At 40.4% G+C, this 22,657-nt stretch overlaps 1 protein-coding gene across 2 annotated transcripts in view; it reads left to right on the forward strand.

Annotated features, from left to right (window-relative positions):
• The window catches only part of MIER2 (MIER family member 2), a 116,128-nt gene extending 93,895 nt beyond the window's left edge, over window positions 1-22,233 (forward strand). For both annotated transcript variants that reach the window (XM_056518048.1, XM_056518047.1), the window contains exons 7-12: window positions 8,266-8,414; window positions 9,751-9,832; window positions 10,794-10,888; window positions 19,006-19,130; window positions 19,230-19,306; window positions 20,432-22,233. In XM_056518048.1, coding sequence (XP_056374023.1) covers window positions 8,266-8,414; window positions 9,751-9,832; window positions 10,794-10,888; window positions 19,006-19,130; window positions 19,230-19,306; window positions 20,432-20,718 — 815 coding nt within the window. In that variant the 3' untranslated portion in view covers window positions 20,719-22,233. The remainder of the gene's footprint in view (window positions 1-8,265; window positions 8,415-9,750; window positions 9,833-10,793; window positions 10,889-19,005; window positions 19,131-19,229; window positions 19,307-20,431) is intronic.
• Window positions 22,234-22,657: the final 424 nt, after the last annotated feature.

Raw genomic sequence — 22,657 nt, forward strand, 5'->3', positions numbered from 1 at the left:
CCCCTTCCTGCCTCCTCGCTGTCCGATCGCCGAATGACTGCTCAGTGCCTGAGATCCAGGCATGAGCAGTCATGCGGCAGAATCGTTGATCACTGGTTTCTTATGAGAAACCAGTGATCAACATAGAAGATCAGTGTGTGCAGTGTTATAGGTCCCTATGGGACCTATAACACTGCAAAAAAAAAGTGAAAAAAAAAAGTGAATAAAGATCATTTAACTCCTCCCCTATTAAAAGTTTGAATCACCCCCCTTTTCCAATAAAAAAATAAAACACAGTGTAAATAAAAACAAAAATAAACATATGTGGTATCACCGCGTGCGGAAATGTCCGAATTATAAAAATATATCATTAATTAAACCGCTCGGTCAATGGCGTGCGCGCAAAAAAATTCCAAAGTCCAAAATAGTGCATTTTTGGTCACTTTTTATATCATTTAAAAATAGATAAAAAGTGATCAATAAGTCCTATCAATGCAAAAATGGTACCGTTAAAAACTTCAGATCACGGCGCAAAAAATGAGCCCTCATACCGCCCCATACACGGAAAAATAAAAAAGTTATAGGGGTCAGAAGATGACAATTTTAAACGTATTAATTTTCCTGCATGTAGTTATGATTTTTTCCAGAAGTCCGACAAAATCAAACCTATATAAGTAGGGTATCATTTTAATCGTATGGACCTACAGAATACATATCAGGTGTCATTTTTACCGAAAAATGTACTACGTAGAAACGGAAGCCCCCAAAAGTTACAAAACAGCGGTTTTTTTTCAATTTTGTCGCACAATGATTTTTTTTCCCGCTTCACCATAGATTTTTGGGCAAAATGACTGACGTCATTACAAAGTAGAATTGGTGGCACAAAAAATAAGCCATCATATGGATTTTTAGGTGTAAATTTGAAAGAGTTATGATTTTTTAAAGGCAAGGAGCAAAAAACGAAAATGCAAAAACGGAAAAACCTCCGGTCCTTAAGGGGTTAAAGGGTGGGCGTGTATTTTCAAGATGGGGCATGGAATACGTGGAGAGTGTGGCTTGCCAACCGGACTGACACATTCACCTGGAGATACAGAGCGGAGATTGTGGAGTAATTTACCAGAAGTCCTATATACTTGCATGGGGTAGGTTAGGGTTAATATCACTATCCTATATTTTTATTTGACATATAAGTAACACATGACCAAGTATTATCAAAATATCTCCAGCCGTACAGAAGTTATGCTGGAACATACATTTTTCTATAGATTTGCATTGGACTTTAAACAAAAACCCAGACCAACGCAAATGAGGGTAGGTTTGGATTAATTTATCTATCATATATGTTTAGTGGACGAATAAGTAACATGTGACCGAGTATTATCGAAATATCTCAAGTTTGGAAGTTATGCTGGAACATACATGTTCCATTGATTTGCATTGGACTTTAAACAAAAAACCCAAACGATGCAAATTGGGGGTAGGTAAGGGTTAAATAACTATCCTTTATTTTTAGTTGACATAAAAGTAACGTGTGCCAAGTTTCATGTTAATATCTTTAGCGGTTTGGACGTGATTCTGGAACATACATACACACACACATATACAGTGGGGATCAAAAGTTTTGGCACCCCAGGTAAAAATTTGTATTAATGTGAATAAAGAAGCCAAGGAAAGATGGAAAAATCTCCAAAAGGCATCAAATTACAGATTAGACATTCTTATAATATGTCAACAAAAGTTAGATTTTATTTCCATCATTACACTTTCAAAGTAACGGAAAACAAAAAAATGGCATCTGCAAAAGTTTGGGCACCCTGCAGAGTTAATATCTTGTACTGCCCACTTTGACAAGTATCACAGCTTGTGAACGCTTTTTGTAGCCAGCCAAGAGTCTTTCAATTCTTGTTTGAGGTATCTTTGCCCATTCTTCCTTACAAAAGTCTTCCAGTTCTTTGAGATTTCTGGGCTGTCTGTCACGTACTGCTCTTTTAAGGTCTATCCATAGATTTTCAATTATGTTGAGGTCTGGAGATTGTAAAGGCCATTGCAAAACCTTCAGTTTATGCCTCTTGATGTAATCCCCCATGGATTTTGAGGTGTGTTTTAGGATCATTATCCATTTGTAGAAGCCATCCTCTCTTTAACTTCAGCTTTTTCACAGATGGTATCAAGTTAGCATCCAAAATTTGCTGAAATTTTATTGAATCCATTTTTCCTTCTACTCGTGAGATGTTCCCTGTGCCACTGGCTGCAATACAACTCCAAAGCATGATTGATCCACCCCCATGCTTAACAGCTTGGACAGAGGTTCTTTTCATTAAATTCTGTTCCCCTTCTTCTCCAAACGTACCTTTGCTCATTCCGGGCAAAAAGTTCAATTTTAACCTCATTGGTCCACAGAACTTTTTTCCAAAATGCATCAGGCTTGTCTATATGTTAATTTGCAAAGTTCAAACGCTGATTTTTGTGGTGAGGACATAGAAGAGGTTTTCTTCTGATGACGCTTCCATGAAGACCATATTTTTACAAGTATCTCTTTATAGTGGAATAGTGTACCACAACTCCAGTGTCTGCCAGATCTTTCTGGAGGGATTGTGCAGTCAAACGTGGGTTTTGAATTGTTTTTCTCACAATCCTGCGAGCTGTTCTGTCTGATATTTTTCTTGGTCTTCCAGATCTTGCTTTAACTTCCACTGTTCCTGATGACTGCCATTTCTTAATTACATTCCGAACAGAGGATATAGACATCTGAAAATGTTTTGCTATCTTCTTATAGCCTTCTCCAGCTTTGTGAGCGTCAACTATTTTCAGTTTCAGATTTCTAGACAACTGCTTAGAAGAACCCATGGTGCTGATTGTTGGGGCAAGGTCAGATGAGTCTGGGCATTTAAAACCTCTGAGATTGACATCACCTGGTCTTCCCAGATGATGATTGAGAACAATCCATGACACTGGCAGGTCTCAGCTTTGCAAAGGGGGCAGTGTATGCTATAAATTCTGCAGGATGCCCAAACTTTTGCAGACGCAATTTTTTTGTTTTCTGTTATTTTGAAAGTATAAATGATGGAAATAAAATCTAACTTTTGTTGACATATTATAAGAATGTCTAATCTGTAATTTGATGCCTTTTGGAGATTTTTCCCTCTTTCCTTGGCTTCTTTATGCACATTAATACAAATTTTTACCTGGGGTGCCCAAACTTTTGATCCCCACTGTACATACACACACACACATGTTGGGTTTTTTATATATAGACTAGCTGAGTACCCGGCATTGCCCAGTTTTTCCTTCCTAATCCTTGTTGGGGAGGAAAATCAACAAAGGAGGAAGCTTTTGACTTTATATCCCATCCTCATATATTGTTGTCATATCCCAACCCTATATCCCGTCCTCATATATCAACCTCATATCCCTACCTCATATCCCTACCTCATATCCCTACCTCATATCTCTACCTCATATCCCGTCCTCTTAACCCGTCATCATATCTTGACCTCATATCCTGACCTCCTATCCCTTCCTCATATCTCGTCCTCATATCCTGTCCTCATATCTCGACCTCCTATCCCAACCTCCTATCCCGACCTCATTTCCAGTCCCCATATCCTGACCTCCTATCCCATCCTCCTATCTCGACCTCATATCCTGTCCTCGTATCCCGTCCTCGTATCCCTTCCTTGTATCCCGTCCTCGTATCCCTTCCTTGTATCCCGTCCTCGTATCCCGACCTCATATCCCATCCTCATATCTCGTCCTCATTTTCCAACCTTCTATCTCGACCTCATATCCCGACCTCCTATCCCGACCCGTAATATGTGTACCAGGTATTATTGAAATATCTCAAGCCGTACGGAAGTTATGTGGGAACATACATTTCCCATTGATTTGCATGGAACTTTAAACAAAAACCCAGACCCTCACAGATGGGGGGTAGTTAAGGGTTAAATTAACTATCCTATATTTTAAATGGACATATAAGTAACATGTGACCCAGTATTATCGAAAAATATCTCCAGCCGTTTTGAAGTTATGCAGTAACATATATTTCCCATTGACTTGTATGGGACTTTAACCCCTTCAGGACGGAGCCCATTTTGGCCTTAAGGACCGGAGCGTTTTTTGCACATCTGACCACTGTCAATTTAAACATTAATAACTCTGGAATGCTTTTAGTTATCATTCTGATTCCGAGATTGTTTTTTCGTGACATATTCTACTTTAACATAGTGGTAAATTTTTGTCGATACTTGCATCCTTTCTTGGTGAAAAATCCGTAAATTTGATGAAAAATTTGAAAATTTAGCATTTTTCTAACTTTGAAGCTCTCTACTTGTAAGGAAAATGGATATTACGAATACATTTTTTTTTGGTTCACATATACAATATGTCTACTTTATGTTTGCATCATAAAATTTATGAGTTTTTACTTTTGGAAGACACCAGAGGGCTTCAACGGTCAGCAGCAATTTTCCGATTTTTCACAAAATTTTCAAACTCAGTATTTTTCAGGGACCAGTTCAGGTTTGAAGTGGATTTGAAGGGTCTTCATATTAGAAATACCCCATAAATGACCCCATTATAAAAACTACACCCCCCAAAGTATTCAAAATGACATTCAGTCAGCGTTTTAACCCTTTAGGTGTTTCACACGAATAGCAGCAAAGTGAAGGAGAAAATTCACAATCTTCATTTTTTATACTCACATGTTCTTGTAGACCCAATTTTTGAATTTTTACAAGGGGTAAAAGGACAAAATTTTTACTTGTATTTGTAGCCCAATTTCTCTCGAGTAAGCACATACCTCATATGTCTATGTAAAGTGTTCGGCGGGCGTAGTAGAGGGCTCAGAAGGGAAGGAGCGACAAGGGGATTTTGGAGAGTACGTTTTTCTGAAATGGTTTTTGGGGGGCATGTTACCTTTAGGAAGCCCTTATGGTGCCAGAACAGCAAAAAAAAAACATGTGGCATACCATTTTGGAAACTAGACCCCTCGGGGAATGTAACATGGGATAAAGTGAACCTTAATACCCCACAGGTGTTTCACGACTTTTGCAAATGTAAAAAAAAAACAACTAATTTTACCTAAAATGCTTGTTTTCCCAAAAAAAATTTATTTTTAAAAAGGGTAATAGCAGAAAATACCCCTAAAAATTTGAAGCCCAATTTCTCCCGATTCAGAAAACACCCCATATGGGGGTGAAAAGTGCTCTGCTGGCGCACTACAGGTCTCGGAAGAGAAGGAGTCACATTTGGCTTTTTGAACGCAAATTTTTCTCTGGGGGCATGCCGCATTTAGGAAGCCCCTATGTGCCAGAACAGCAAAAAAAAAACCCACATGGCATACCATTTTGGAAACTAGACCCCTCGGGGAACGTAACAAGGGGTTAAGTGAACCTTTATACCCCACAGGTGTTTCACGACTTTTGCATATGTAAAAAAAAAATTTTTTTTTTACCTAAAATGCTTGGTTTCCCAAAAAATTGAACATTTTTTAAAAGGGTAAAAGCAGAAAATACCCCCCAAAATTTGTAACACAATTTCTCCCGAGTACGGCGATACCCCATATGTGACCCTAAACTGTTGCCTTGAAATACGATAGGGCTCCAAAGTGAGAGCGCCATGCGCATTTGAGGCCTAAATTAAGGACTTGCATAGGGGTGGACATAGGGGTATTCTACGCCAGTGATTCCCAAACAGGGTGCCTCCAGCTGTTGCAAAACTCCCAGCATGCCTGGACAGTCAACGGCTGTCCGACAATACTGGGAGTTGTTTTGCAACAGCTGGAGGCTCCGTTCTGGAAACAGTGGCGTACCAGACGTTTTTCATTTTTATTGGGGAGGGGAGGGGGGCTGTGTAGGGGTATGTGTATATGTAGTGTTTTTTACTTTTTATTTTATTTTTTGTGTTAGTGTAGTGTAGTGTTTTTAGGGTACAGTCACACGGGCGGGGGTTCACAGTAGTTTCTCGCTGGCAATTTGAGCTGCAGCAGAAAGTTTGCGGCAGCTCAAATTTGCAGCCAGATACTTACTGTAATCCTCCGCCCATGTGAGTGTACCCTGTACGTTCACATTGGGGGGGGGGGGGGGACATCCAGCTGTTGCATAACTACAACTCCCAGCATGCCCGTTGGCTGTCGGTGACTGCTGAGAGTTGCAGTTTTGCAACAACTGTAGGCACACTGGTTATGTATCACTGAGTTTGTGACCTAACTCAGTGTTTCACAACCAGTGTGCCTCCAGCTGTTGCAAAACTACAACTCCCAGCATGTACGGTGCATGGTGTACGGTGACTGCTGAGAGTTGTAGTTTGCAACAGCTGGAGGCACACCGGTCGTGAAACACTGAGTTAGGTAAAAAAAAAACTCTGAGTTTCACAACCAGTGTGCCTTCAGCTGTTGCAAAACTACAACTCTCAGCAGTCACCGACAGCCAACGGGCATGCTGGGAGTTGTAGTTATGCAACCAGCAGATGCACCACTACAACTCCCAGCATGCACTTTAGCTGTTTGTGCAAGCTGGGAGTTGTAGTTAGACAACAGCTGAAGGTACACTTTTCCATAGAAAGAATGTGCCTCCAGCTGTTGCAAAACCATAAGTCCCAGCATGCCCATAAGGGAATGCTGGGAGTTGTGGTGGTCTGTCTCCTGCTGTTGCATAACTACAGCTCCCAGCATGCCCTTTTTGCATGCTGGGAGCTGTTGCTAGGCAACAGCAGGAGGCTGTCACTCACCTCCAACGATCCTCGCCGCACAGGTCAGTCCCTCGTCGTCTCCGCCGCCGCAGCTGCTCCTGGGGCCCCGATCCCAACAGGGGCGCCGGGGATCGGGGTCCCCAGCACCCGGGGTGCACGTCCCGCACCCGCTCACGTCCTCCAGAAGAGGGGCGGAGCGGGTGCCCTGATTGGTCGGCCGGTAATCCGGCCGACGAATCAGGGCGATCGTGAGGTGGCACCAGTGCCACCTCACCCCTGCAGGCTCTGGCTGTTCGGGGCCGTCAGAGACGGCCCCGAACAGCCAGTAATTCCGGGTCACCGGGTCACTGGAGACCCGATTGACCCGGAATCGCCGCAGATCGCTGGACTGAATTGTCCAGCGATCTGCGGCGATCGCCGACATGGGGGGGCATAATGACCCCCCTGGGCAATATGCCGGGATGCCTGCTGAACGATTTCAGCAGGCATCCGGCTCCGGTCCCCAACCGGCTAGCGGTGGGGGCTGGAATTCCCACGGGCGTATGGATACGCCCTCGGTCCTTAAGGACTCGGGATTCAGGGCGTATCCATACGCCCTATGTCCTGAAGAGGTTAAGCAAAAAGCCTGACCCTGGCAAATGGGGGTGAGTAAGGGTTAAATCACCTATCCTATGTTTGTTGTTGACATATAAATAACATGTGTGCCAAGTTTCATGTTAATATGCTGGAACATACACACATACACATACACACATTGAGTTTTATACATGGTATATAGATTTGTTTTGGTGTTTCTTTGTATGTATGGATAACTTAGGTTGTTACCATCATCTGGTGAACATTTTATGTCAATAGAACCTTTGGAAATGTATTTAGTGAGAAAAATTGTGACGTTTAATTTCACCCACGGTATACATTAGAATGGGAATGTGTGAAGTAATCCTCATAAAAGTAGGATAGTAAGAGTATGTAAATACATCTAGTTTCAAAGTAATAAGTAGAAGCTAGAATGTGAGAAGTGGTGGGTGTGCTGTTTTTGGCCATCAAAGTTTGATGAGTATGGCATTATAGGGGGATAGGCAGTGGATAAGGTGGGTCACCTTAAGGTATTTGTGGGATCAAAAATATGCTTTAAAAATCTTGGCAGAGGAAGTTTAGCCTTTTAGGTTCAGGTTAGGAAAGTGGAATAACAACCAAAATGAGTTCAAGTTTTCTCTGTTACTCTGGTTAAGCTGTATGAACATTAAACTAGGAAAACTCCTTTTAATATATATTTATAGCAGCCTAAGCTCTAATTCTTCAGCTCCAGGGCCCCAAATCCCCTGCCTTTACATAGACATTACAAGAAAAATGATCCTACATTATGGCTAACTGCCTGCAGCCACCAATTAAGGGTGGTTTCTACTTGCTGTTTATACTTTTCTGTCACAATGTTATACAACAGACCAATTAAAAAATAAAATAAAAAAAAGAGCCCTGCAATAAGTGTTGTCTTTCTGTTTACTAATTCTGGGCCAGTGTACTGGTTTTCTTTATTGTGTCCCTATGGAAACTGTAGATTGGTAGCATTCAGATTGTATCTCCATTGCTTGTCAGATTCTCAGGAAAAGGATCAGCTGCTTTGGGATCCAAATGTCTTACCAGAAAGAGAAGTGGAGAATTACCTTAGTTTGGCAGCAGAGTATCAACACGGAGCTGGGGGAAGATATAGCCAAGAGAAAGGAAATGTCAGGGATAATGAGCAGGTAAATGTATAGCTGTCACTGGCATGTATCCTTGTCATGCAAAAAGAAAGGAGAAGCAGGATGGCTCTCTGATCTTGATAAAACAATGTGAAGACCGAGAAGCTAGTGACACACTAAACTGTAAGTGTAACAGTAAAATGGTAAGAAACACAAAAGAACTAGCACTCAAGGTCTTTAAATATAAGGCACATGTAATATTGAAACAAGATGACATTAGTATATATATAAAAATGCACATGCTATCTCAACCGACAGGGCCCTTGTCAGAGAGGGAAATAAAAATGCAGTGACCAAATATTCAAAAAACGTCCATGTATAAAATAAAATCCAAACTTCCTCAGTAAAAAATAAAGTCTTAAGATCTGACACAAAGTAAAGATTGACGGCAAAATGATAGTTATAAGATGATAAAGTTCTCCTTGTATGCATATAATCAGTAACAAGTCACTACAGCTCGTAGTATAGTAAGATGATGTCACTCACCCGATCCTACGCAGGTCCCCTGGTTCTTGCCGCTGGCTGTGATGAGAACAACGTGCCGAGCAGACCTAACAGTTACACGGAGCGCTGCAACGCTGGTAACACTGTTCTTCTCCTATGTTTCTGCAAACCTCCTGGTTCTTGCACGCGGATCCTAGGTGCAGTGCAGACCTGGATGTTCTTGGAGGTAGCAGTGGGGATGGAAAACGGTGATGAATAGCAAAGGTGGTGGTAGCGGTGATGAATAACTGGGTTCCTGCTGACCTTGGATACGGGTGGCTTGTGGAAAATGTGGGTAAAATGAAAAGAAAGTCGGCTGGCGTCCTCGTGGTAGTAATGCTGATTTCAAACGCGTTTCGGTCCCGCCTTAGGGACCTTCCTCAGTGAAGTTAGCAAGTAAAGAAAAGTAGCCTAATAGTACTATTCTTTACTTGCTAACTTCACTTCACTTTTGCCATCAATCTTGACTTTGTGTCAGATCTTATGACTTTATTTTTTACTGAGGAAGTTTGGATTTTATTTTATACATGGACGTTTTTTGAATATTTGGTCACTGCATTTTTATTTCGCTCTCTGACAAGGGCCCTGTCAGTTGAGCATATGCATTTTTATACTTATACTAATGTCATCTTGTTTCAATATTACATGTGCCTTATATTTATAGACCTTGAGCGGTAGTTCTTTTGTGTTTCTTATCATGTATCCTTGTCATGTTAAGAGGATTTCTCTCCATTTACCTTCTGTTCTTTCTTTTCCTGATATTGCATGTGCTGTACCGTGGCTTTACAGATACAACTGTTTGGCTTCCCTCTTATTTGCCTTCTGGTTAGCTTTTCTCCACCACCTTTTTTTCTAGGCTCTCTATGAATTGGTGAAATGCAGATTTAACACAGATGAGGCTCTACGAAGGCTGTCTTTTAATGTCAAGGTTGTTCAAGGTAAGCGATGTGCAGTTCCATAGGGTCAATAGTGCAACATATTTTTTTTACAACCATACACAAATATGGGTGTGTTCAAAAGGAAAGTAAAATATAAAGAAAGGACTTCTACTTCTCCTTTCTGCTGGATCCACTTCTGGCTTTGGCTCAAAAACTAAAGAAAAAACTGCCACTAAAATGCTTCGGAGAACGTAGCCTTAGCGTTAGAAGCTTCTTTCTCTGATTCCGTTAAAATAAAGATACTTTAGTGGACAAAAAAAAGTCAAGTTTTTTCTCTTCTAAAATCTTTTAAAATAACAGACATCTAACTGGACCCCGATGGACCCAATATAAAATAAATGGGATCTGTTTGTGTCCAGGGTCACACCCGACATCCAGTCCCGTTATCAGCATGTGTAATGTAGCTTCGTAACATTGATGTGAATGAGGCTTAAAGGGGTACTCCATCCCTAGACATCTTATCCCCTATTCAAAGCATAGGGGATAAGATGTCTGATGGCGGGGGTCCCGCCACTGGGGACCCCCGCATTCTACCATGCGGCACCCACCTGTAATGGCTTCCGGAACCGCTGGAGGCCCTCAGGCTAATACCATCCTGACCACGAGAAGGGAAGATTGTGATGTCACGACTCCGCCCCCGTGTGACATCACACCCGCCCCCTCAATGCAAGTCTATGGGAGGGGGCGTGAGTCGTCATGATCTTCCGTTCTCGTGGTCAGGATGGTATTAGCCTGAGCGCCTCCAGCGGATTCCGAAAGCCGTTACAGGTGGGTGCCGCATGGTAGAATGCAGGGGTCCCCAGCGGCAGGACCCCCGCCATCAGACATCTTATCCCCTATCGTTTGGATAGGGGATACGATGTCTTGGGGTGGAGTACCCCTTTAAGGCTGTGTATAGCAAAAAAAAAAAAAAAAACTGACTGGACTTTTTGTTTTTCTTCCTATCCTTTGTCTTATTTAGGCCATCTGTGTGCATGGAGTGAGGATGAATGTCGAAGTTTTGAGCAAGGATTTCGAGTCTATGGTAAAAACTTCCATCTTATCCAGGCCAACAAGGTGAGGGTTTCTTTTTACTGTGTTAGAGTATGTATACATTTTTTTAATAGTATTTCTTTATTAACCCCTTGCTGCAAAACGCCGCAGCACGGGAGGGTTATGAAGGGAGCTCAGGAGCTGAGCTCACATCATACCCGTACTGTCCCAGCTGCTATTAGCTATTACCCATGGCTAACGCTGGACATAGCAGTTCAGGCAGATGTCCGGCATTAAATCTTTGATCGCCGCGTCTAAAATGAAAGTGAAAGCTTCCCGGCAGCTCAGTTGGGCTGATCAGGACCATGGCGGTAAAATCGTGATGTCCTGATCAGCTAGGACGCAGCAGAAGGGTGCCTTACCTGCCTCCTGCGCGTTTGATCGGCGATTGATTGCTCCAAGCCTGAAATCCAGGCTTGAGCAATCAACCACTGATAACACTGATCAATGCATTGCAATAGCAGTGATCAGTGTATTGAATCAGTGTAATGCATGTTATAGTCCTCTATGAGGGCTATAACATTGCAAAAAATAATAATTAAAAAAACAAACGGTGTAAATAAAAATAAACATGTGGTATTGCTGCATGCGTAAATGTCCAAACTATAAAAATATATCGTTAATTAAACCACACAGTCAATGGCGTACGCGTAAAAAAAATTCCAAAGTCCAAAATAGAGTATTTTTGGTCACTTTTTATACCATAAAAAAAATTATAAAAAGTGATCAAAAAGTCTGATCAAAACAAAAATGGTACCATTTAAACATCAGATCCCGGCGCAAAAAATGAGCCTTCATACCGCCCCATACGTGGAAAAATAAAAAAGTTAAAGGGGTCAGAAGAGGACAATTTCATACGTATACATTTTCCTGCATGTAGTTATGATTTTGTAGAATAAAGAGAAGGTGTAATTTTTACCGGAAAATGTACTACGTAGAAACCGAAGCCCCCAAAAGTTACAAAATGGCATTTTTTTCTTCCATTTTGTCGCACAATTATTTTTTTTCTTTTTTCGTTTCGCCATAGATTCTTGGGTAAAATGCCTGGTGTAGAATTGGTGGCGCAAAAAATAAGCCATCATATGGATTTTTAGGTGCAAAATTGTAATGGATATGATTTTCAAAAGGTAAGGAGGAGGAAACAAAAGTGCAAAAACTGAAAAACGTTCAGTCCTTAAGGGGTTAAACAAATATTCAAACATACATTAAATTATACATTTCACCACCATACGGAGGAACTCCCTCTGTTAATACTAAAGTACAACACTCTGATATTTATAAAATCTACATTTTAATATTTTCATTAACCCACTTCACCCACTACTATTGTGCTCTAACAGAAAAAATAAATATAATGGGAGAAATGGGGAGTTGAATAAATATTAACCCCTTCCCGCAGACTGCCGTTTATAAACGGCGGGTTGTGCAGTGCATTCGCGCAAACCGCCGTTTATAAAAGGCATACAGTTAACCCGGCGCTGCACAGCATCGCACGGGTCAACTGGCAGAATTCCCGCGGCTAGCGGCGGGAGACAAGTTCTGCCTGACGTCCTGGGATTAGAGCCCTGTGATTGGCCCCTGTGGACCAATCACAGTGTCTCTGTGTCTTTGTAACACTAACACCGACTCCAAAACTTTCAGTTCAGTCAGAATAGCGATCAGAGCCGGTGTTAGTGTGTTACACTGTAGCAGAGTGACAGAAGATTGTTAAACGCTTTTTTAAAAGCTAAAATTTAAAGTAAAAGTACTAAGAAGCCCCCCTGTAGTGCCCCATTCACTGCTGCTGCCGTCTGAAGTCTGTAGCCTGTCCGATCTGACAGACTGCAGTGAAGATCCTAGCGACTGTCACTGTATATAACAGTGACAGTCTTGTATAAATCTGTGGCCCAGCAGTGCCCCTCAGTGCCCACCTGCTGCCTCCTAAGTCTGCAGCCTGTGCAATCTGACAGGCTGCAGTGAAGATCCTAGTGACTGTCACTGTATATAACAGTGACAGTCTAGTGCCCAGCAGTGCCCCTTACCCTGCTGCTGTCCTCCCTGTCTGAAGTCAGCAGCCTGTGTGATCTGACAGGCTGCAGTGAAGATTCTTGTAACTGTAACTGAATATAGTTACATTTTACAGTACAGTACAGTAATAAAAAGTTTCAGTTCCCAGAAGTGTTACAGTGCCCCGTACCCTGCTGCTGATTCATTCATTTATTCATTTGTTCATTCATTCATTCATTTGTTCATTCATTCATCAACTGCTGCTGTAACCTGTGAACAGGCTACAGTGAAGAAATTGAAGTCTGTCACTGACCATAACATAATATAAATTACTGTCAGTGCCCCTGAAGTGACTGTCACCCTTTCATCCCATCACCACCTCGCACGCCTCCATACTACCCTTTAACATTTTTACCTAGTGCGTCACTGATTTGTGACAGCAGTGACAGTTCGCCGCTGTTTTTTTTTTAGTGGCGCTTTTTGTTTTTCCGTAGTTATAAAAAAAAGTGAAAAAGAAAAAAATATATAAAATATATATTAGTTATTAGTGACATCTTATAGTACTAGTGGTGCTGTTACAGTTTTTTTTTTTATCTATACTCTCCACACCACGAGCTTAGTTCTAGGGATTTAGGACAGCAGTGACAGTTCGCCACTGTTTTGCTGTTCGCAGCGCGGTTACATTTTGGTTGTTTGCTTCCGTAAAAAAAAAAAAAAAGTAAAAAAAATTATTTAAAAAATTAAAATACAAAAAAAATATAGTTTTACTGTTGTACATACAATATGTCAAGGCATCGCATGTACAGCACTGAGGAGGCATATGCCTTCTTGGCATCTTCCTCTGGTTCAGATAGTGGGGAAGAGTTACTATATTTGCCCTCTTCTTCTTCCTCCTCCTCCTCTGATTCTGACGAGGAACCTCCCCGCCACCGCCCTAGGCCAGGTCCTAGTACCAGTATTGAGCCAGGTCCTAGTGCCCTCTCTGAGTGGGCTCCAGCTTCAAACTTTATACCCCATTTGCCTGAGTTCGTGGCCACTGCAGGCATCTGTGTTGACACCACGGGGTTAAAAGAAGAGGATTTCTTTCAGCTCTTCTTTTCAGAAGAGTTGCTTAATTTGATAGTGGAGGAAACCAACCGGTATGCTCAGCAATTCATTACGGCCAATCCACAGGCATATTATGCTAAGCCTTACCGATGGACGCCAACTAATCCACTAGAACTAAAAAAAAAATTTTTGCCCTTTTGTTTAACATGGGCATAATTAAAAAGCCCACAATTCGCTCCTATTGGAGTAATGATATGCTTTACCATACTCCACTGTACCGGTCGGTAATGCCAAGGGCTCGGTTTGAAGCCCTCCTCAAATTTCTACATTATGCTAATAATGAAAATTGTCCACCTCGCAGTGATCAAAATTTCGATCGCATATATAAATGCATGTATAAAATTCGGCCCCTTGTAAACTATTTAAATCAAACATTTTCAGAAGTGTACACCCCAGAAAAAGAGATTGCAGTGGACAAATCTCTTGGGCACTTCAAAGGAAGGTTGCACTTTAGGCAATACCTGCCTAAAAAACGGGCCAGGTATGGGGTAAAACTTTATAAATTGTGTGAGAGCGCAACAGGCTACACACACAAATTTAGAGTTTATGAGGGGAAAGATTCTAAAATAGAGCCCCCAGGGTGTCCCCCCCCCCCCCCCGTACGAACAACAACTGGAAAAATAGTATGGGATCTAATTCACCCCCTGCTAGATCAAGGGTATAACATCTACCTTGATCTTTTTTACACTAGCGTCCCATTACTACAATGCCTGTTTGCCAAGGGGACTGTGGCCTGTGGTACCATCAGGCGAAACCAAAGGGATTTGCCTAAAATTTTTGTTCGGCAGAAGTTGAACAAGGGGGAAAGCAAGGCTGTGTGCCAGGACAACATGATGCTTGTCAAGTACCGGGACAAGCGTGATGTCCTTGTACTAACCACCTTACACCCAGACAGATCCACCCCTGTCCAAGTCCGTGGTACCACAGAGAGTGCCCCTAAACCTGTGTGTATCCAAGACTATAATAAGTTCATGGGAGGGGTGGATCTGTCAGATCAGGCCTTGCAGCCGTACACTGCCCTACGCAAAAGTAAGACCTGGTATAAAAAATTGGCACTGTACCTCTTCCAAATTACCATGTACAATTCATTTGTGGTGTACAAACGTGCAGGAAATACATGCACATACCTGCAATTCCAGGAAAATGTTATTAAGGACTTTCTGTTTGAGGATCAGGAACGGGAGGGAAGCAGAGCCACAGGATCTGAGAACAGAATAGTTCCAGGGCAACATTTTCCTGGGGTCGTTCCCTGTAGAGAATCGGGGAGTAGGCAACAGAAGCGGTGTCGGGTGTGCTCCTAGCGTGGCATTAGAAAATGCACTATATACCACTGTGAGACATGTCCCCACAAACCCGGTCTGTGCATTGAAGACTGTTTTAAAATCTATCACACAACATATGATATCTAAATTTGTCCCCTTTAACTATTTTTAGAATGACTTTGAATAACTCTACCCAACGCACCCTTGGAATGACATGTGAGCAATTCAATAATTTCCCCTTTTTCTCCACTACACTATTTCCAAAAATCTAATTGGCAAACCCCTAATAAAACTAAAAATTCCCATTATACCCCAAGATGAATACTTTGGCAGGTATAGTTTTATATTTTCAACATTTTGCTAAACCTCTAACAAAACAAAAAAAAATTCCATTATACCTCTAGATGAATACCTTGGCAGATATAGTTTTATTTACACCATCTTGCTAAACCCCTAAACAAAACTTTAAAAAATTTCCATTATACCCCTAGATGAATACCTTAGCAGGTCCCCACTGTTCTGGCACCATAGGGGCTTCCTAAATTGGACATGCCCCCCAAAAAATTCTCTCTCCAAATTTTGCTCCTTCCCTTCTGAGACCTGTAGTTCTCCAGCAAAGCATTATACGTCCTTTTATGGGTTATTTCCTTGCTCAAGGGAAATGTGGCTACAAATTTTGGGGTGATTTTTCAGCTATAACCCCTTGTAAAAATTCAAAATTTGGGGGAAAACAAGCATTTTAGTGATTTTTTTTTTTTACATATGCAAAAGTTGTGAAACCCCTGTGGGTTATTAAGGTTCACTTTACCCCTTGTTACGTTCTCCAAGGGGTCTAGTTTCCAAAATGGTATGCCATGTGGGTTTTTTTTTTGCTGTCCTGGCACCATAGGGGCTTCCTAAATGTGGAAATCAAGCATTTTAGGTAAAAAAAAAATTTCTTACATAGGCAAAAGTCGTGAAACCCCTGTGGGGTATTAAGGTTCACTTTACCCCTTGTTACGTTCCCCAAGGGATCTAGTTTCCAAAATGTGATGCCATGTGTTGTTTTTTTTTTTTTTTTTTTTTTTTGCTGTCCTGGCACCATAGGGGCTTCCTAAATGCGGCATGCCCCCAGAGCAAAATTTGCTTCCAAAAAGCCAAAATGTGATTCCTTCTCTTCTGAGACCTGTAGTGCGCCAGCAGAGCACTTTTCAGCCCCATATGGGGTGTTTTCTGAATCGGGAGAAATTGGGCTTCAAATTTTGGGGGATATTTTCTGCTTTAAACCTTTGTAAAAATGTAACATTTTTGGGAAACCAAGCATTTTAGGTAAAAATTATTATTATTTTTACATATGCAAAAGTTGTGAAACCCCTGTGGGGTATTAAGGTTCACTTTACCCCTTGTTACGTTCCCCAAGGGGTCTAGTTTCTAAAATGTGATGCCATGTGGGTTTTTTTTTTTTTTTGCTGTCCTGGCACCATAGGGGCTTCCTAAATGCGGCATGCCCCCAGAGCAAAATTTGCTTCCAAAAAGCCAAAATGTGATTCCTTCTCTTCTGAGACCTGTAGTGCGCCAGCAGAGCACTTTTCAGCCCCATATGGGGTGTTTTCTGAATCGGGAGAAATTGGGCTTCAAATTTTAAGGGGTATTTTCTGCTTTAACCCTTTGTAAAAATGTAAAATTTTTGGGAAACCAAGCATTTTAGGTAAAAAATTTTTGTTTTACATATGCAAAAGTCGTGAAACCCCTGTGGGGTATTAAGGTTCACTTTACCCCTTGTTACATTCCCCAAGGGGTCTAGTTTCCAAAATATGATGCTATGTGTTTTTTTTTTTTGCTGTCCTGGCACCATAGGTGCTTCCTAAATGCGGCATGCCCCCAGAGCAAAATTTGCTTCAAAAAAGCCAAATGTAACTCCTTCTCTTCTGAGACCTGTAGTGCGCCAGCAGAGCACTTTTCACCCCCATATGGGGTGTTTTCTGAATCGGGAGAAATTGGGCTTCAAATTTTGGGGGGGTATTTTCTGCTGCTACCCTTTTTAAAAATGTAAAATTTTTGGGAAACCAAGCATTTTAGGTAAAAAAAAATTTTATTTTATTTTTTACATATGCAAAAGTCGTGAACCACCTGTGGGGTATTAGGGCTCACTTTATTCCTTGTTATGTTCCCCGAGGGGTCTAGTTTTCAAAATGATATGCCATGTGTTTTTTGTTTGTTTTTTTGCTTTTCTGGCACCATAGGGGCTTCCTAAAGGTGACATGCCTCCCAAAAACCATTTCAGAAAAATGTTCTCTCCAAAATCCCCTTGTCGCTCCTTCGCTTCTGAGCCCTCTACTGCGCCCGCCGAACACTTTACATAGACATATGAGGTACTCGAGAGAAATTGGGCTACAAATACAAGTAAAAATTTTCTCCTTTTACCCCTTGTAAAAATTCAAAAATTGAGTCTAAAGGAACATGCAAGTGTAAAAAATGAAGATTTTGAATTTTCTCCTTCACTTTGCTGCTATTCCTGTGAAACACCTAAAGGGTTAAAACACTGACTAAATGTCATTTTGAATACTTTGGGGGGTGCAGTTTTTATAATGGGGTCATTTATGGGGTATTTCTAATATGAAGACCCTTCAAATCCACTTCAAACCTGAACTGGTCCCTGAAAAATAGCGAGTTAGAAAATTTTGTGAAAAATTGGAAAATTGCTGCTGAGCTTTGAAGCCCTCTGATGTCTTCCAAAAGTAAAAACTCATAAATGTTATGATGCAAACATAAAGTAGACATATTGTATATGTGAATAATAAAAAAAAAAATTATTTGAATATCCATTTTCCTTACAAGCAGAGAGCTTCAAAGTTTGAAAAATGCTAAATTTTCTATTTTTTCATGAAATTTGGGGATTTTTCACCGAGAAAGGATGCATATTACCACAAAATATTGCCACTATGTTAAAGTAGAATATTTCACGATAAAACAATCTCTGAATCAGAATGATAGATAAAAGCATCCCAGAGTTATTAATGTTTAAAGTGACACTGATGACACAGATGTTCAAAAAACGCTCTGGTCCTTAAGGCCAAAATGGGCTTGGTCCTTAAGGGGTTAAAGGGGTAATGCAGCAAAAAGTAACTTATCCCCTATCCGCAGGATAGGGGATGTGTCAGATCGCAGGGGGTCCAACCACTGGCACCCCCTAATATCTCCTGAATGAGCCCCGGTTCTTTCATTCATTCTCTTAACAGATCATGATGAGACCCGAGTGCTGTACTCTGACATTTCTGGCGCTCCCATAGAAATCCTTTCAGAGAGCTGGGGCCTGATCGGGTGATCTGACACTTATCTCCTATCCTGGCTAGGGGATAAGTTACTTTTTGCTGCAGTACCCCTATAAGTATTAGTCAGACCTATTCAACCAGGGTATCTATATTTGTTGGAACATATAATACTTATTCAGTTGCATATAAATAGCCTTTTCAAGCCTAACTTGTTAAAATATTTATTTTATTAATAAATAGTTTTTTCATGGTGACTTGGCGTTCTTCCAATACTGTGCAGGTCATTTCTTGGCTAAGTAGTGTAGACGACCAACAGCAATTTTACAGTTTTCATCTATAGAAAGATCATTATACCCCAATATACATATTCTAGGGTCTTATGGAACCTCAACCTCATATGCCTTTCCAGTCTTTTACAAGACCTTAGGTACCAAAACATTTGAAGGAGATCTGCAAATGTATTTATTAATTAGATATAATTAATGATTTATGTTATTTATTGTAAAAATTGTCCTTCTCTAACTCTTTCCTCAAGGTCCGTACACGCTCAGTGGGGGAGTGTGTACAGTACTACTACACCTGGAAGAAGTCTGAGCGCTATGAGCATTTCACCCAGAGTCGCCTGGGTAGGAGAAAGCAGCTGATGAACACTACGTCACTGTGAGTTAATGTTCGCAGTTTTTAGTGGTAGAAGTCTCGAACTCATGCACACAACTAAAAAAGAATAATAATGAGGAATATGTTTTTCTTCTTTACTAGGGAGTATGTATGTGAAGTGCCAAATTTGGAGTGTCCATTTGGATTGCGGGAATCTGCACTCAGGAAAGATGGTATAGGTAAGACTGTATCTCAAATGCCTGTAAACTGTGATATCCAGCCTTTATCCTGCTCAACCTTTTTAATGGCTGTCCACGTGCTTCCTTTTTAAAAAAAAAAAAACATATTCTTATTTGTTGACATTTCCCATAGGGTATGCTGAAAATCTGCCACAGACCCTATTGACTTCAATGAGGTCTGCAACATATTTTCCGCAGCCGAAAGTTGCTGTGGATAGCCCACGGAGACCGCGCCCCTTTTCAAACTCGAAGCAGGAAATACACTGCGAGTTTGAAAAGAAATATGCCCATGTGAACGCAACTTTTGGAATTTGTCTTCCGTTTACCATAACCATTATGGGGGTCCTTTATGCAACTTTAGAGTTTGTCTTCATTTTACCTTCACCATTATGGGGGTCCTTTATGCAACTTTTTCAATTTGTCTTCCTTTTACCATTACCATTATGGGGGTCCTTTACTCTGTGAAGAAATTGAACCGGACATTTGCAAACCTGCTAGGGAAAATGTTATGACCTGCTTTTTGAGGTGCTGTCAATGTTCCCCTCCCCAAGATTGTCATCTGCTGAATACAAATAGTCATAGCACCTAAAATAGCAACAACTACCTGCTCCCCATACATTGAGAAGAACAAAGCTTCCAAATGCATTCCGCTGTTGATAACAGTGCAGCTACATATACCCACCCCACAAAAACCAGTGTAAAGGAGGAGTGCTTCTTTTATTTTTAAAAAGGCCTCTGAAAAATGAAATTAGATTTTTTTTCCTCTGGGCAACTGCACCACTCATTCTCTACACAGGTTTTGATAAATGCCCCCTATAATTTTTCAAATGAATAAGCAGAGAACTCCTCTTCTTCAAGCTGCCAGCACTACTTCTATATTTGCACCTTTTTGTTTTGTTTTATTTTTTTCCTTTTCTTACTCATACTACAACATTTTTCATACAGTGTTGTGAAAAGTATTTTCAGACAGAATAGTATTTGCTTTTTTGTTATTATTGGGATACACCACCTGCTCCCATTACATAGAGAATGCTTTCCCTAGTTAATGTGGGGCTATACTCCATTTATCAATGTTATATTACCAGCTGTCATAATAGCGTCTTCTGTTTTTGTTCATGAACACAGCTGGCTCTAAGCAGAATTCTTCTTCTCCGAGCACTGCCTGCTCCTCTGATAAAGGTCAGCTTACTTGTAGACTGCACACCCATTCTTCTTCCAACCAGGAGGATCATCCGGAGCCCCTTCCGATCAGCAGTGAAAATATCAATCTGGATCTGTGCCCTCCAGAATTGCCGGTATTGCCTGATGTCAGAAAAGACCATCCTTTGGAAACATTTAATATGGCTGACTTGTCCCTTCCTGGCTTTATGTCAAGACCATCTATATTTTGTACCAATCAACTTTCGCCCTGATTTTCCACCTTTCAATTTAAATAAAGACAAGGCTGTATTGGACCACTTGATGTGTCCACTATTGCTTCACCAGTTACTTGTGTTCCTATCAGCTGATTTTTGGAATCTCAGGAAGACATACCTAACAGTACCAGACATTTTGGAGGATTTGCTATTTGAAGTATTGAGTTGGTGACATATACAGGAACTAGATCTGTACAGTATGCTCTTTTTATTTAATTGTATTTTTTGTATGAATTCGCAATTGACCTTTGAAATTGCACACTAGAGGTGACTTGCACAATATGACAGTTTACTATACTAGGATTTACATGTTTTTTTTTTGTTACACATTCCACATCTTCAGTCTATCAATTTAAACACATTGGGGCAGATTTACTAAAACTGTCTAACTGTCTTAGACAATATAAATGCGCCAGATGTATCACAGTGGCTCAGGCTGATTTTTGTTCATTTGGTTTCTTTTTAGCCTAAGTTTAGCCCAGCAACTATGAGTTGGCTTTAACTGTGCCAGAATTTTTGCACAATTTTAATACTTGATGTTGCATTGTAAACCACACCCCTTTAATGCCACACCTTTTTGTTGGTCACACTGGATAAAACACATAATAAATGTAATGCACAGCATATACACCAATTTTTTTATTTTTTTTTAATGAAAATTGTGCCAGAATTTTAGCACATTATGAATAGTTAATCTATCCCATTACCTTCATCATCCATATTTAAACCTTTGTTTTTAGGCCTGCTGACAATTCTGACATGTGTCTAGTACATGTATTGGGCCTGGTTTGTTTACAGTTTAGTTTAGTTTTTTTTAGTTTTTTGGCTACTGCCATTTTGTAGTTGCCAGCCATCTTAGCAGACTTGCTTTCTTGGACTGCAATATTTACACTGTCTGGGCTCAGACCCTTTTGATATATGAGGAGATGGCCAGTGAAAGATAAAGCCATTAGTTACATTAAGTAGACTAAGCAGAACTTTTCTTTTATTTGAAGTGCTGCTAGTCATCCATGCCTTTCTGTACATTTCGATAAAACCTCTGGTTCATGTACCTCAATTGACTGAATAATTTTTCAGCACCATTTACGTTATAAAATTTATATATTTTTTTTGTTTGTTTTTTTTTCAAAATATTCATAAAGTAATACAAGCATACAATATTGTTGTACATATTTACTATACATTACATTGCTTAATTGTAAGATATATATGCATATATTGTTTGCCTATTTAAACTTCTTTTTTTCATTCAAGCTGCGTCCATGTAGGTTATTCTAGGGACCCATAACCCTTTTATGAAACTATTTTCCAGCCAGCACAGTGCAAATTTTTGCACAGATTTCATTTATGTACTTGCAAAATGTAATGTTTGTCTTGTTTATCACTTTGTTTCAATCCATTTAGATTGTTTTTTTTTTTTTAAGTAAACAGAGATTACAGTACTTTACAATTAACTATACAGACTCCAAACATGAATAAAAATTTGTAAATACAGAAATAAGGTCTCAGATGATTCTTTTGCGCAGCTATCAGGCTCATCAACAAACATTCCAAGGGATCTTTTGTGATGGCGTTATTTTGTATTATCTGTCCCCTTACTTTCTTTATTAAAATGCTCTTCCTAAGAGCAAGCATTTCAAAGCGTGCATTTAGCTTCCAAAGGAGTATATATTTATTGAAACACAGTGAATCAAACACAGCTTGAAACCCTAATTGTCTGGTTTTTCTCATAACAACCAATCACAGCTCATCTTTCACCTTACAAGAGCTCATTAAGATATGAAAACTGAGTTGTGATTGGTTGTTATGGGAAAAAACAGATAATTAGGGTTTCAGGCAGATTGATAAATCAGGGCCAGTATCTTACATGAGCACACCCCTTACATTTTTGTAAATATCTGAAATATGTTCATTATTATGCTAACAAAGGCCCGCA

The sequence above is a fragment of the Hyla sarda genome, chromosome 1 (assembly GCF_029499605.1).
Source record: "Hyla sarda isolate aHylSar1 chromosome 1, aHylSar1.hap1, whole genome shotgun sequence".
NCBI classification, from domain to species: domain Eukaryota; kingdom Metazoa; phylum Chordata; class Amphibia; order Anura; family Hylidae; genus Hyla; species Hyla sarda.